We start from the raw sequence: 15,102 nt of genomic DNA on the forward strand, positions 1-15,102 counted from the left end.
CTGTTAGTCAGAGGTAAAATTCTTCTAGTGTGCGATGGTGACTATATTTTTGTTGTCGTATCACACTTAGGCCAGAAACTTAAAAGTTTGGCTGATTAAATTTGAAAGCTTCTTGACTTCAATTTCTTCGGTGGAACTTGTCTTCATTGTGTGTATGCAACTTTAGTAGCGTTTAAGATAACAGTACCTATTTTATTCGATAAGACGTGCATTGCTATATTAAATGGAAAATGATTCTCTTTGTATCATTTAAAATTGTTTTTTTTCTTCTTCTTTAAATCGTATTTAAGTTCAATAATCAAGATTGGTTTTGAAAGTAACTTGTGGACAGCCATAGATGTAAATAAGAACAATTTAGAAAGCATCTCTGCCATTTGTCCAATTCAAGAGCGAGTTAAATTGTTATGTTAAACAACATACTGACTAGAGCATAGCCCGCATAATAACATTAGATAAACAATGTTCTACACTTCTTGATTATCTTTACATTAAATAGCTTGAAATTGGATTATTGAAGGATGCCACATATCAATCAACGTAGCAGTTTCTTCAAATGTTGAAATGTTCGTTGCTTAATCCACTGTCGATCATGTGGCACGTAAGCATGACTTGAATGATCATAACTGCAAGTAGAAACCAAACAGCCATGGTAGTTACTGTCACGGCAAACACAATACGTAGACTTGAGTTTAGGTATTATAAAATGCTACATCGTTTTGAAATTTTTCTTATTAATGGTCATAGCAGGTAAAGATAGCAAATGATGCAGCAATACCATGATTTCTTCATGTTCTTATCAAAAGGAGATTGGCAGGGTAAACTATCAATTTTCTCATGGAAAAAAAAAATAAAGCAAAGTCTCTATTTCAGCAAAGCCAACAGATATATGATTCGTTATACTTTTCTTAGAAGTCATACATTTCAATCTGAATGTCGTAAGGAACAGAACCTTTAACAGATTAAGCTTCTAGCTAATGATCAATGCTAGGTAAAATGAGCAATCTACTACTGAGCAGTAAAACCTTGCCCGGAATTGCAAAGAGTACAAAGCAATTGGTTATTGGTATATCCTCTCGCTTTTTCTATGTTTTTTTTCTTCCTTTTTTCTATGAAGTCTCAAAATCATAAAACACAGATAAGTCATAGATATATACTTTGTACTAACTAATCAGTCAGAGTATAATGCATGCTTATTGCTCAAGAATCATGACTTAGAAAGAGAGAGAGAGAGAGAGAGAGAGAGAGAGAGAGACACTAATGCGCTCATGTCTGCAAGACCATCTATGAAGTTGTAGAGATCCACGATATCATAAGAGAGATTTCTGATGGTCGGATTTAACTCCTTCAATTTCCTTTCATACAATGCACATATGCCTGTATAAACACGAGATTGAAGTTTCTACTAATCTAACAGGTGATCTATGTAAAATCATTGGCAATGACAAAGAGTAACAAAATCACCAGTATAAGTCAACCATCTATTCATATCCATTTTTATTTGAATTTTTTTTTTCAAGTTTGCCACAGTGGCATACCCCTTCATACACACACGTCCACGCACGCACACCCCACAAGCGATACTTTGATACAATGGTTGAAGTATTATCATGAGTCCCAAATGTCATAGGTTTGAGTTATGGAATCAGCCTCTTGTTAATACAACTACTTCAACTATCTTAACATATTGAATTGTTAACATGAGACCCAGATGTCACAGTCACAGGTTTGAGTTGTGGATTCAGCTTCTTGCTAATACTACTACTACTTCCAACCGTTCAACAGCTGTTTGATGGCTTATATCAGCTTATGAACTACTCCCTCTCAATTCATATATAAGTAAAACTAACTAATTTTATACTAATTAAGAAAGTTAATTAAAATCATTTAATTTTTTAATCTCAAACAAAAAAATAAGATTATTTCTAAAATATTCTTCATTGAAACCCGTTATCATGAATAAGAAGAAGTCATTAAAAATAAAATTAGAATTAAATGAAGGATTTTTTAGGAATAATAACATTAAATAAAATAAAATTAATTAGATTTGTTTATATTTAAGTCCAATTTATAAGAACACTTTTTCCTTTATGTATAAGTCCAAAGGGAGTAGTAATCTCCAAAGTTTTGCTATCAATATTAAATTCTCCACTATTAGTGTGTTATCCACTATTTTCAATGCATTTTAATCATAATTATTCAGTTTACCAGGACTGTGTTCCTTCTCCAATCTAACATTGTAATTTTATTTGCAGATGTATATATTGATGTCCATTATGTCATTAAACTTCAATAGGTGCTTATTTCCTGCTAATAAGAATGTGTACATGAAACCAAATTTGCAAGCTAGGCAAGCACTTTCCTTTTGGACCAGTGATTTCCAACAAAAGAGAATTTACAAATTTCAAAAGATTGAGCATTTGGACCTGACATTATTTTTTCCAGTTGATAAGGTTGCACAAAGTATTATATATACTCAAGTCTTACAAGCAAAATCAAAGCATGCATAAGAGAAACATGGAAGAGATACTAGTATTAAGAGTAATAAAGTAATAATAATAATAATGATTAAATCAATAAACATGTTTTGGAGTTGATTTTGAAAGGAAAAAAATTGCAAAAAATATTGAGCAAGCTAAGGTATAAGAAGATGTAAGGGTAAGGAATATACCACCCATGGCCTGAGTTATTGATTCAAAATCCATAAATGTCCTAGTTGCTCGGTTCGTAGAGGCCTGCATCAGAATAATTGTGTGGCGATTTGCCTACACATTTGCAAACAAAATACACAATATAAAAATTACATTCGGTAAATGTAAATAAGAGAAAAATATATACAAGTACGCCATTAATACAATCATAAGAGCATGGAATGGAAACACGCAATAATCAGTCAATAATTTGAAGATTTTCACGGAATATGTTGGAAATTAAAAAGAAGTAATGATAAGACTAGACATGATGGAAAAATCGAAAACCTAAGTAACATGCAAAATTAATGATTGTGTCGGAAAGCAAAGAAACAAATTAGGTTGTTGAAGAAGTGGCACCATGTTGGTTAGTTACGGATGCAAAGCAAGAAGATCGCAACAACGTGAGGGAGAGGAATACGATTTTGATCAACTCCCTTCGTTGCAACTACGCAAGGTACCACACTCCAATTCGCCAACACCCACTCCAGTACTGCCACATGGACCCTTCACATGCTACTTTTCCTTTTTCAATAATATTTTCTTCGCTTTAATATGTTTTTTTTCATTTGATTTATGATAATTTTTTTTCTTCCTCTCCCACAAAAATTTTGTTTTAGATCTTTACCATGACAGTCATGTCCATTAAACATTTGATCATAATACGATTTGTGATAATTTAAAGAATGTTAATAATTATCTCAAAATCAAATTAAAAATAATTTTTTCTTTCTTTCTTTTATTTCATATTTTTTTCTTCTCTTCTCTTTTTTCCTCTTACGTGAAAATTCAACAAATCACCCTAAAACTACAATGACACCCGATCGCGAACCCGCTCAAACTATCACAAGATCAACATAGAATAGAGTGCGTTCATGGAAATGTCTGGCGGTGTTGTGGGCGATGTTGGCGCTGACACTATCGCCGGCAAGGAAGACAATGTTTACATCGGCGTGGGAGTTGAGCCATGGCTCCGGGCCGACGGCGGCGGAGTGGGCAACGGTCCACTGGAGGGCATCCCAAGTGCCGTCGTAGGCAGCGAGGAGGGGGTCTTCTGGGGCGAGGCGGCAGTGGATGGAGGCGACGACAACGTCGGTGGCAGCGGAGACAAAGTTGAGGTAGTGGTGGTAGGCGGGATTGTAGGGGGTGCATGCGCAGAACAGGCCGCCATGGATGTATATCAAAAAGAGGAGTTTTTTTGCGATGGAGGAAGCGACGACTTAAGGGAGGTAAAGGCAGACGGCGACGTCGGTTTGGGCGTTGATGGTTACGTCTTTGGATTGGACGGCGATGCAGGGGTCGATGCCGGGAGGGATGGTTCCGGTGCCAAGGAGGCGCTCGACATGGTCGTCTTTGCAGATGCGGAGTAGGTGGGGAACTCGTGGACAACCTCGTTGGAGGCGATTGTTGTAATGTAATGATGTTATTGTGATGTGTCAGAAAGATGAAGAAAAAGATGATGTAAAGATGAAGACAGTCATGAAGTTGTTTTAGATGTGAAAGTTAAAAACAAAGACAAAGTAGGAAACTGCGAAATTGATCTTACTTATTTTGAATTGTCAGATAATTTAAATTTAATTTAAAAATAAATATTTATAGTTTTTAAGTAATTATAAATCATATTATCAAATATTTAATGATATCATGTAAAAAAATATTAGGATATAAATAGAAAAAAAAAATTTGTCAGGAAACGTAAAATTTAATTATATATTAAAAATAAAAAATATATTTAAATCTACTTTTTTCCTATAAAAATAAAAAACTAATCCTACTCTCATACTCATGTAAATAAAAAGTAACTATTTTTACACTAATTAAGAAATTTAATTACTAATCTCTAAGATTATTCTTAAAATATTTTTAATAGAAATTTGATATCATAAATCAAGTAAATCCTTAAAAAATTATAATTAAATGAATGACTTTTAGAAATTGTATCATTAAATAAAAGTGAAATTAATTAAATTTGTTTATATTTAAATCTAAGATAAAAATAACTTTTTTCCTTATCTATAAACCTAAATAGGTTACATCTTGAAATTGGATGAATAAGAATAACTTAATTAAATAACTTTTTTATATTTAATTTGGTTTATTATATTTTAAATTTGGACCTTCCACCGATTTAGAACTAAAGTAGTTAATAATGTTAACATAGTGTCTGTTGAAAATTGGAAAAAAAAAAAACTTCATTTTATGGACGTGTTTTTTGCACACATAATTAACATAATGAAAAAAAAAATTAACTGTCACTACAATATTAAAAAATGATAAAAATTAAAAGAAAAGATGAACATGTGCACATGATTTCGAACTTGTCCTTCTAAGGTTTCAAACTTGTTTCCTCAAATTGATTGAGGGATTTAGTTCCTCTATGATCATTTTCATGTATGTTTGTAAAAGTTTGCGCAAAATAAAAAACGTGTTATGATCTGAGAGAATTTTGAGTCTTATTATAGTGATCCTTTTGCAAAGAATTATTTATGTTTGCGGAAAATTATTTTTGTTCCATGAATCTTAGAATTGGTAGGATTATTTTAGATCGATACATTCAAATCAAAACACCCTAAATTGAAATAATGGAGCAGGTCATGTTAAACATGTGCAGTAGAAAACGAATTTTTCCAACTTAGAAATTTCATCCAATTTGTTCTTTTTCATTCTTGATTGGAATGAAATGATTTTTTAATATATTGCTTGCATGGGAGAGTTGACCTGAATTCCTCAATCAATTACAAAAGGTAGACTCGCAGAATAAAAAAAAAAAATATTAAAACAAACTAAATTTCATAAAATCTGCAACATGAAAAAGTTTTTTTATTCACATGCTTCAAAAAAATCATTTGATTTTCGTTTATATTGATCAAAACATGTGGGACAACAAAACCCCGTATTTGATTTGAGGAAACAAGTTCGAGTTCCTACAGTAGAGCGGGACAAGTTCGAAATCATGCACACACACTATGCTAATTTTTTATTTCAATTTTTTAATTATTAAATATTATAGTAGCAGTTATAAATCACTATGTTAATTAAGCATGCAAAAACATGTTCATAAAAGGAAGTGTTGTTTTGTCGTATTTTTAACCCTACTCATGTTAAAATTATTAACGACATTAATTTTAAATTAACAGAATGATCAAATTAAATCAAATTTAAAAGATAAGACCGTTAAATTAAAATTTTAAAAAAATAAAAGACTAAATTAAATAAAAAAATAAAATAAAGCACTAAAAGTCTAAAAGTGTAATCTAGCCCCCCCCCCAAAAAAAATATTAAAATTACTCCATGTTCTCTTTTAAAATATATTCTCATTCCGTTAACCTCACTTGTTATTTTACATGTTAGCCGTCCAATGATTCTTTACATGAGATTAGAGATCTTATGACAAGGTTAAAAACTAAGAAGATGAAGCAAACACTACAAATCCTGATTCTAAAGATAAAAAAGAAGGAAGACCAATGTGAAATTGAGTGTTGCACCTAATTTTATCACTCTCCTATAAATTGATGAAGATGCTTTGAGACCAATTTACAAGACAAGATGCATCCATGGGCTGAGTTAATTAAGTTTGGTGGACTATTAATATTGGACTGATTATATAATAATTAAGTCCAATATACTCATAAATTTTAAAAAACTTTTAGAATAAGATTTATTTACATTTTTTTAATTGTATGTTGAATCTATCTTCGACTTGTAATGAGTTGTGAGGCCCTCCCATTGTTATTTTAAAGTTTAATTATTAGATTAGTTATCAGGCCTTTGACCTAAATTAGGATTATTAGTAGAGTATAAATAGATTTCTTTCTTAAACACGTTGTTGACAGAGTTTTAACATTAATAAAAGTTAAGAGTTGATCTATTGTGAGAGCTTTTCATTTGTCTATCTTCTGACTTGATTAGGGTCAAGTTTCCTTTTTTTATACTTCAAGATGATCTTAAATGATCTCTTATCAACTCAACACTTCATGTGATATTCTCATTCTTTCATTGTTATTTTAAAGTTTAATTATTAGATTAGTTATTAGACCTTAGACCTAAATTAGGATTATTAGTAGGAGTATAAATAGATTTTTTAAACACGTTATTGACAGAATTTTAATATTAATAAAATTTAAGAGTTGATCTATTGTGTCATTTATCTATCTTCTGACTTGATTAGGGTCAAGTTCCCTTTTTTTATACTTCAAGATGATCTTAAATAATCTCTTATCAACTCAACACTTAATATTATATTCTCATTCTTTTTATCTAAAAAAGAAAAAAATAATAACAAGAGAATGGAATTATGTGATGTACTATGACACACTAAAGTCTCTCTAATGGTACTTATCCTAATTTTGCAACATATATACAAAGGAAGACACATATTTAGGGAAAAACAAAACAAATTCATCAATAACTTGAAGCATTTTTTTTTACAATTTCACTATGTTTGCTTAATAAAAAAAAACTTCAGTACACCTGATAGAGTATATTTATTTTATTAATAAATTTTTGTGCATTTCTCATTTTTTTAAATTTAGTCATAAATAAAATAAATTGTAGTATTTGAATATTTTTAATATTTTGAATTTTATTGTTTCAAAATTATAATAAATATTAAACTGAAATAAAATATAAATACATAAGGATAATTACGGGACCCATAAAAATAAATTAAAAACTTGAAATAAAATCTTATTGAAGATCTTAAATCTGATAAGACGTTTTAAGATCTATAAAAATAAATTAAGAACTCTTTAAAAAAAAAACCCATACATTAGATTGCTCTGAGAGTCCTTATAGGTATACAACTTTTCCATTAAAATATATACATAAATGAATGAAGTAGTGTTCCTTCACAAATGTCTCCCGTGAGATGCCAAAGAAAATCTTATGTAGCATCAAGAAGTGGCAGATTCCCACTCTCTCAGGTAGTTAATAAATATGATAATTATATACTACCATACATTTTTTTTTTATAATCATATCCGCGAATAAGAACTGGTGATTTTCAACGACAGCATCTGCATTATTGAGAAATGAGAATTAATTGAACCGGTACATATAATTTTTGCACAAGAAACCGTCAGAAAAAATCAAAGACTACTGCAACACCTCTGAGAAAATTGACAAATAAAAAAAAAAAAAGAAATCTTCTACACGTAGTGGGATATCATATATATCATAGTATTAATGTATCATACACTCAATAATATTAGGTGATACGTATATTATACGATGGTTGACGGCCACGAATATGACCTTAAGAGACAGGTCAACATGTTGAGCAACCAACACAGCCAGATAGAGCATCTTTTTATTATAAAGAAAAAGGTTGAGCATGAGCTCAAAGATTTTTATAAAGATTCTGTGCATTAAGATATTTAATTTCTTCCGTACGTAAGATTTGATTCAATGTATAATAGTGATTTTTCTAATCTCCATGACTTACGCGTGTAACACACAAGTTGGGAGTGTACGTTGGCCTTGCAACTTGTAGGGGGGCATGTGATGTGAATATTTTTAACTTTTATTATAAGTATTATTATTACAACAAAAGAATATCCTGGTTCAAATTACAAGGTAGATCTTATACCCTTTTGTCAAAATTCTTTATCTTTTAAAAAACTTACCTTACTAATTATAGAAGTGTATTGATCATTTAAAGTAATTTATTAATTTGACTACGTTTCCTCTCGAGCCAGAAAAAAAGGGCTTCCTACACTTTAGTTAAGGTAAATTATTTATCTAGTTGTCTTCTTGCTTGAACTTGCCCATACAATCAAAACTGTTACGGGAAAAAGGTGAAGACTCCCGATAAAGTGGTGGCACAAAGCATGAAAGCCATTATAATATATCACTTTGTATTTAATTGTGTTTTTAATTAACTTATTTAAAGTAGGTGTGATCTTATTTTTTTTAAGTACAATAACTTCCTTTTGTTTTTTTAAATTAATTAAATTTATTTTGTTTGTCAATTTTTTTTACATGAAACTATATATATATATATATATATATATATATATATATAATATATATATATATATATTCTACTCAAATTAAATTGTTTTAAGTGTTTCTCTACTCAAAACTCAGGTACCAAGTGATGGTTGTTTGCTTTCGGAAATCGGATTCCAAGTGGCTATAGCGAAGTAGTCGGATGACCTAGAAAAACAAAAACAAAAAACCTTAACCATTAATTTGGGTGCAAAGACGATTCACGTTGTGAGTTGAGTGCAAAATTCCGTGAATATAGAAAGACCAAAAACAAATTTTTCCTCTTTTTTTTATAATATCGGATAATTAAAAATCATTTTTAATATAACTTTAAAAACCTTCAAATATTTTACTTTGTAAAGAAACTATCTTCTTACACTATATTATATCTTTATATATTCTCTCCTAACATTTTTTCTTGAGTATCTCGAAATTTAATTAAAATATTAAATAAAAATAAATACATTCTTAAAAATATAAATTACTCAGTGTTTTTTTTTCATTAAGGGTAAAAAATTGATTAAATTTTCCATTTGTATAAATTTAATAGTTATGCACTGTTAATATAATTTATTTTTCTACTGGAGTAAATTTTTTTCTCATTATCAACTAATAAAAAATTATTATTATTAATTAATATAATTTTTAAGGTAAATATTACAAAAGTCACAAACTTATCATGGATTAATTATTTATGTAAAATTTCTTTACATCCAATAGACTATTACTCTTTCAACATTATAAATTACAATCCCTAATGCAGAGAGTGAGATTCTCACTATACCACTCATTGAATCCAACACTATACATTTTACACATTATTTTCGTAACTAGTTAAAAAAATTATATTAATTATTTTAAACTCCATTACTTTTATTCAAGACCAATCCAATAATTAGTGATACTTAAAGTATATTTTGAGAGAAATTTTTTACACTTTCAAAAAAAGACCTATATGATATTTATTATTTTCAATATTTGTGTTCTTTTACTTTATAAAAATTAATAACAGATAGTTTTTTTTTTTGTTAATAGACTTAATAACTCTAATCTTGAGTGGATCCGCTTTTATTTTTACTTGTGTATTTTAGTTTTCTTAACTATTTATAATTTTCAACTTATCTTCTTTAATTTATTTATATATTTAAATTAAATTTAATATTTTTCATAGAAATTATTAATAGTGAGAAATGATTTGAATTGTTTATTACAAATTTAAAATATAATTTATACATTTAAAGATATTTATTTTATTAATTATAATATAATTAAATATATTTATTTATTTTATTAATTATAATATATTTATAAATATTAATTTATTATAAATAATTAATTTTATATAAAATAACATTTATTGCATATGATGATATTAGAATATATTATTTTAGAAGATGATATTAAAATACTTACTCCATTCCATTATAATTATTATTTAAGGTTATTTTATACATATTAATAAAAATTAATAAATAGATAAAAGATAATAATAATTTTATAAAATTAATCTTATAATCGTTAATTTATTTTTTATTTTTGTAATTGATCATATCATTAATATTATAAAGAATATAAATAAAAAAATAATTAATATTATATCAAAAATTAAAATACTAACTATTTTAGAATACATTTTTTTACATAATTATTAGTATAAGAGGGAAAGTAGTAATTATAAGAGAATTTGAAAATATTAGGATATGTTTGGTTTGTATTTTTATTTTCTGTTTTCATTTTCAAAAGATTAGAATTTTGAAAATATGTTTGATTTAATTTCTTGTTTTTTATTTTCATGAAATAAAAATACTGAAAATTTATGATATATGATTTTTTGTTTTTTTATATTTTTATATTTGCTTAAAATTGTATTTATTGTCACCACAATTTCATCTTACCCAAGTTGAGATGTTTGTTTTCAACTAAAAATGAAGATTTTATTATTTTTATTTTAGCCTAACTGAAATTTCTATTTTCTGATTGTTTTCAACTGAAAATGGTTTTAGAAATAAACATCTATTTTCAGTAAAAATAAAAATAAAAAATAATCAAATCAAACACGCTTGTTTATATAAAATAAACATGTAGGATAAGGAATGACGTCATATACTGTTTAAGAAAAAAGATGAGATCGAATCGGAAGGCTGGAGTCAAATCCGGGGCAGGGATATGCTTCAACGGTGCGAGTGTAAGAGCAATGCATGATTAATAACCAAAATCCTCTGAATCATTATTAATTGAGAAACTAGTATTTATTTATTTTCCAATTTGCTTCATATAATAAAGGTAGAAACAAGAAGAAAGGGATAAGAACAAACAAAATCCAAGAGAGAGAGAATGAAAATGGTGGTGTTAGTCTATGAACAGTCACCCTGACCTGAGTAAAATTTCCATTTCCAGAACCTCAAATCAAACTCTTCTATTCCTTTCTCTCATCAATCAATTCAGTTCTCTCCCACTCAGGTATCTCTTCTTTTCCCCCAAAGGAATAAGAATTCCTTTTATTGCTCCCATTTCCATTCATTCTGCTGCTATCTTGTTTCTTTTTCCCATTTTATTCTTCTTATCATGTTTGTTTCCCTGATTCTTAAAACTCCTGGATTTGACCACAATTTCCTTTGCTGAATTGAATCAACATATAATTTACGCTTTTTTTCGTTCATGTAAAGTTGTTGCCCCAAGTTTGACTCTATATATCTTAATCTTCTTCTCCTTATTTTCTTAATTTTCGTTTGTTTACATTTTACTCTGTTTAGCTGTCAGCTCAAGTAACCCTCCCTCAAAAGTCAAAACCGGGTCTTCTGTTTGTCGTCCAATTTCTCTAAAGGCATGCTTCTCTTAATTGAACTTTCATGGCATTTTTCTATTTTTCTATTTCATTTTTTATTGCAAGCATTTAGTTCCTTCATATAGTTGAATAATGGAATTTCTGGAAAAATAATCAAAAGGCAAATGCTAACTAGTGCCTTAAGGGCATTGGTTAAGCAACTTAAAGTATAGGTGTTTTTATTGAGAGGCAAAAAAATTAATGATCTTTTTTACGCTCTCCTATGATTTATACAATAAATATTTTTCTCTTTTAGTTCCTTAGGGCTTTGGTTAGCAAGACCCTAATCAGAAATGTAACTTCCTAGAATAATAATAAGCCACTAATCATGAATTCTAGACAATAATTCCCTGGGAATATAAACAGTTTCCAACACATGTTTTTCGTCTCTCCTGTATCAATGCTAGTTTTTTGAATCTTGTGACTGAAGACAAAAGTGTAAGTTTAGACTAGAAAAACATTTCCCCATCAACATCTTTTTTTCCAAACTATAACTGGAACGCAGCATTACCAAAGTTCTTCCTCATTTTTCTTCATCCCAGTGTATTTGCTATCTTGAACATTTTCCCTTAACTTCTCATAAATATGTTGCTTTAGTTATATTATCTGTGGCACTGGGATGAAAGCAATATATTAGAAACTTCAAACTAGACCAGACCAGCTAGAAGCTTGTTCAACCAGGTAGTTAAAGGCAGAAAGCACCCTTGAGGCCTTATTTTTAAGCAGAGGCAAAGAAGTGTCAGAATATAGAGCCTTATGCTGCATACTGCCAAGAGTCCCAAAGTTCAACCACTAGTTATTCTTTACCCTGCTTGGCATCACAGTTGGTAAATTAGGTGGTTAATCCTTCAGATATTATTTAATGTTATCCAGAGGCACTTTCCAAGTGGTGCTGACCCCTTCTAGTGCCCCAGGGTGTCTTCTAGTGCCTATGACTGCATTGTATTAGAACCCAAACTTTTTTGGTTTTCAAAATATTGGATGCAAGTGCACTAATATCCTTTCCAACACAGTTTTTTTTGTGTGATTTCAATGCAATTACTTCTATTTTTTTATTTGCTGCATTTATTACATGGAATATCCATTTGGTATGATGTCTGCAATTTATATTTTCGTTTGTTTCTTAAAAACAGGTAGATTTATTTGTTTGCTTCTTGTATTACTATCTTTTATTCTTTATTTATGCAGAATTTGCAGTATAGGAATATTATCAATGGCATACTTATTTTTTCAATCTATTATTTCTTTTGATTTAGGTCATCTTTTATTTCCCTGCTTTAAGAAATTAGAGTTATTGTGTGCTTGTTTTAATTCAGATAGGAATGGGAATATATCTCAGCAGTCCAAAAACTGAAAAGTTTTCTGAAGATGGTGAAAATGACTGTCTTAGATATGGTTTATCGTCCATGCAAGGGTGGCGTGCAACAATGGAAGATGCTGTGAGTAATAATTGTAAAAACTGCTAGTTTTGTAAATCAATTGCCTTTTGCTTACAAATCCAGAATTTTAATGTGAATACATTGTTAATATGCTGTTGATTTTTTTGTTCTCTTTTCTTTTGTTAGCATGCTGCATATACTGATCTGGATGAGTCCACTTCATTTTTTGGTGTCTATGATGGTCATGGAGGTAAGGTTTGAAAAGTTTGGCTACTTGGATTGATGGCAGAATGCTGCTTTTACTACTTTATTACAAATTACAAATGTTTTTTTTACCATGATAGGATGATTTATTTTACTTTTTTCCATTTTGTCTTTCTCTTTTGGAGAGCATCTCACATTCCTAATTCTACTTCTCAGTCTAATAAGGCATGGAAGATTAGTATACAATATCTTCTAAAAAATAAGAGAGTAAAGAGTAAAGGAAAAAAAAATGAGAAGCCCTATATAATCAAAAATAGAAAAGCTAAAACAACAATATCTCCTCTAAAACAACAGTTCCCACTGAAACTCGCATATCTTGATTCTAGCTTCTCTAGATAAAACCCTACAGGGCTTCCATCTCTTGCTCAGTTGGATTTTCTGATGTGCTTCTAAACTGTGTCTGTACTTATGCTCTATTTATTGAATTGTTTGTTTACCTACATATCTTTTCAAACGAATAATTTCTGGCAGAAAAATCAAGGTCATATACATTGACTTGAGCTACTAAATATTCCCCGACAGAACAAGAGGAAAATACTGCATAAATTATGTCTAGTTTGAAATCAATGCTGTGTTATGGATGCTCACTTAATCCCAAAATTTCAGGTAAGGTGGTTGCAAAGTTTTGTGCCAAGTTTCTTCATCAACAGGTGCTCAAAAGTGAGACATACTTAACTGGAGATATAGGAACCTCCCTTCAGAAAGCCTTTTTAAGGTTAGATGTAAAAAGATTACCACTTCTATAGTACTTAAAGGCAGTTCCTCTGCCTGAATTCTGCAATTAAATGACAAACTGGTTTCAGTGTTTCATGCTTGAGAGGAGTTGAATTTTTGTACTATTTAAGACCTTTAATTTGGATCATCAGCTAAGATCTCGGTTTTCTAGTTTTCTTTATCAATAATTTTTTTTATCTTTAATACACAGAAGTGTAGTTGGTAACAGTCTCTCACTCTCTCTCAAACTTACTTAGATATGTTTTATGCACTTAAATAATCGGAAGAGTATGGAGAAATTATATGTATATTTTTTAATTATAAGTTGTAGCCCACTTATTAGTTGCTGATTATGGTGTTTCATATTCATTAATTTACTGCATCCCGTAAAGCTTACATGTTATGGAGCGGACATGAAGTATGGCACTAAATATCTTTTCTTTCCTGGTCTAATTGAGAAAGAATAAAAAGTAGCTGCATTGATTACATATACTTCTCACCCCGCATCCTAAAACAAAAATCCCAATTATAAAAAGTTATAAACTGGTATTTTCAATATTATGCAGAATGGATGAAATGATGCGTGGTCAAAAGGGATGGAGGGAATTATCAATATTGGGGGATAAGATAAACAAGTTTACTGGGATGATAGAAGGGTTGATTTGGTCTCCACGAAGCAGTGATGGTAATTGCCAAGTTGATGATTGGGGTCTTGAGGAGGTAGGTATGACATTTGAAGAAGGATATCTTCAATAGTACTCTTTAGTTCACTGCTTCATTGGATATGCTTGGTAATTTAGTGCATGCTGTATAAAAAAGCTTTTTTCTTCATCTCCCTAATTTGAATTTACTTATTGCAATCAGGGGCCTCATTCTGATTTTGCTGGACCAACTTCGGGAAGCACTGCCTGTGTTGCCGTTATTAGAAACAACCAACTTGTTGTTGCAAATGCTGGTGATTCGCGTTGTGTGATATCTCGGAAGGGCCAGGTAAACTTATAGAATAGAAATTCTTGGAACATTAAATATGTCTGTTGTCCACAAATATATACTTGAGTACAATGAACATAAATGCTGCTTCACATGTCTAAACACTGTCCATTGGGAAATGTCTGCCTCTTAATTTGGCTGGGGGGGGGGGGGGGGGGGGGGGGGCTTTTAAAGGGAAAAAAAAGGGATGGCCCCCTTTTTTGAAAAAAATTTTTCTTTTTTTTTTCCGTTACAAACCTGGGGAAAAATAACTTAA

The 15,102-nt window shown here is 29.9% G+C and overlaps 1 protein-coding gene and 1 pseudogene across 2 annotated transcripts in view; one reads left to right on the forward strand and one right to left on the reverse strand.

Moving 5' to 3' along the window:
* Positions 1–353: 353 nt before the first annotated feature.
* LOC100813802 (enhancer of rudimentary homolog) lies at positions 354–3,423 on the reverse strand. Its single transcript, XM_006578049.4, has 4 exons — positions 3,048–3,423; positions 2,669–2,762; positions 1,254–1,374; positions 354–623 (listed from the first exon to the last, which is right to left on the reverse strand). The coding sequence occupies exons 1-4, from the start codon at positions 3,048–3,050 to the stop codon at positions 533–535; spliced, it is 309 nt and encodes a 102-aa protein (XP_006578112.1). The 5' UTR covers positions 3,051–3,423; the 3' UTR covers positions 354–532.
* A 7,498-nt stretch (positions 3,424–10,921) lies between these two features.
* The window catches only part of LOC100820525 (probable protein phosphatase 2C 60), a 6,468-nt pseudogene continuing 2,287 nt past the window's right edge, over positions 10,922–15,102 (forward strand). Inside the window, exons 1-6 of the transcript XR_001387798.3 lie at positions 10,922–11,135; positions 12,816–12,938; positions 13,065–13,128; positions 13,749–13,857; positions 14,423–14,576; positions 14,721–14,885. The product of XR_001387798.3 is annotated as a probable protein phosphatase 2C 60 (transcript). The remainder of the gene's footprint in view (positions 11,136–12,815; positions 12,939–13,064; positions 13,129–13,748; positions 13,858–14,422; positions 14,577–14,720; positions 14,886–15,102) is intronic.

This window comes from Glycine max, chromosome 4 (assembly GCF_000004515.6).
Source record: "Glycine max cultivar Williams 82 chromosome 4, Glycine_max_v4.0, whole genome shotgun sequence".
NCBI lineage: Eukaryota > Viridiplantae > Streptophyta > Magnoliopsida > Fabales > Fabaceae > Glycine > Glycine max.

Bases quoted from the DNA above. Each gene is read 5' to 3' on its own strand.
- LOC100813802 (XM_006578049.4), bottom strand. The intron at 1,375-2,668 runs GTATATTCCTTA...GTGTTTATACAG, and splicing joins AATAACTCAGGCCATGGGTG to GCATATGTGCATTGTATGAA. The intron at 624-1,253 runs GTCTCTCTCTCT...TTCTACTTGCAG, and splicing joins GCAGACATGAGCGCATTAGT to TTATGATCATTCAAGTCATG.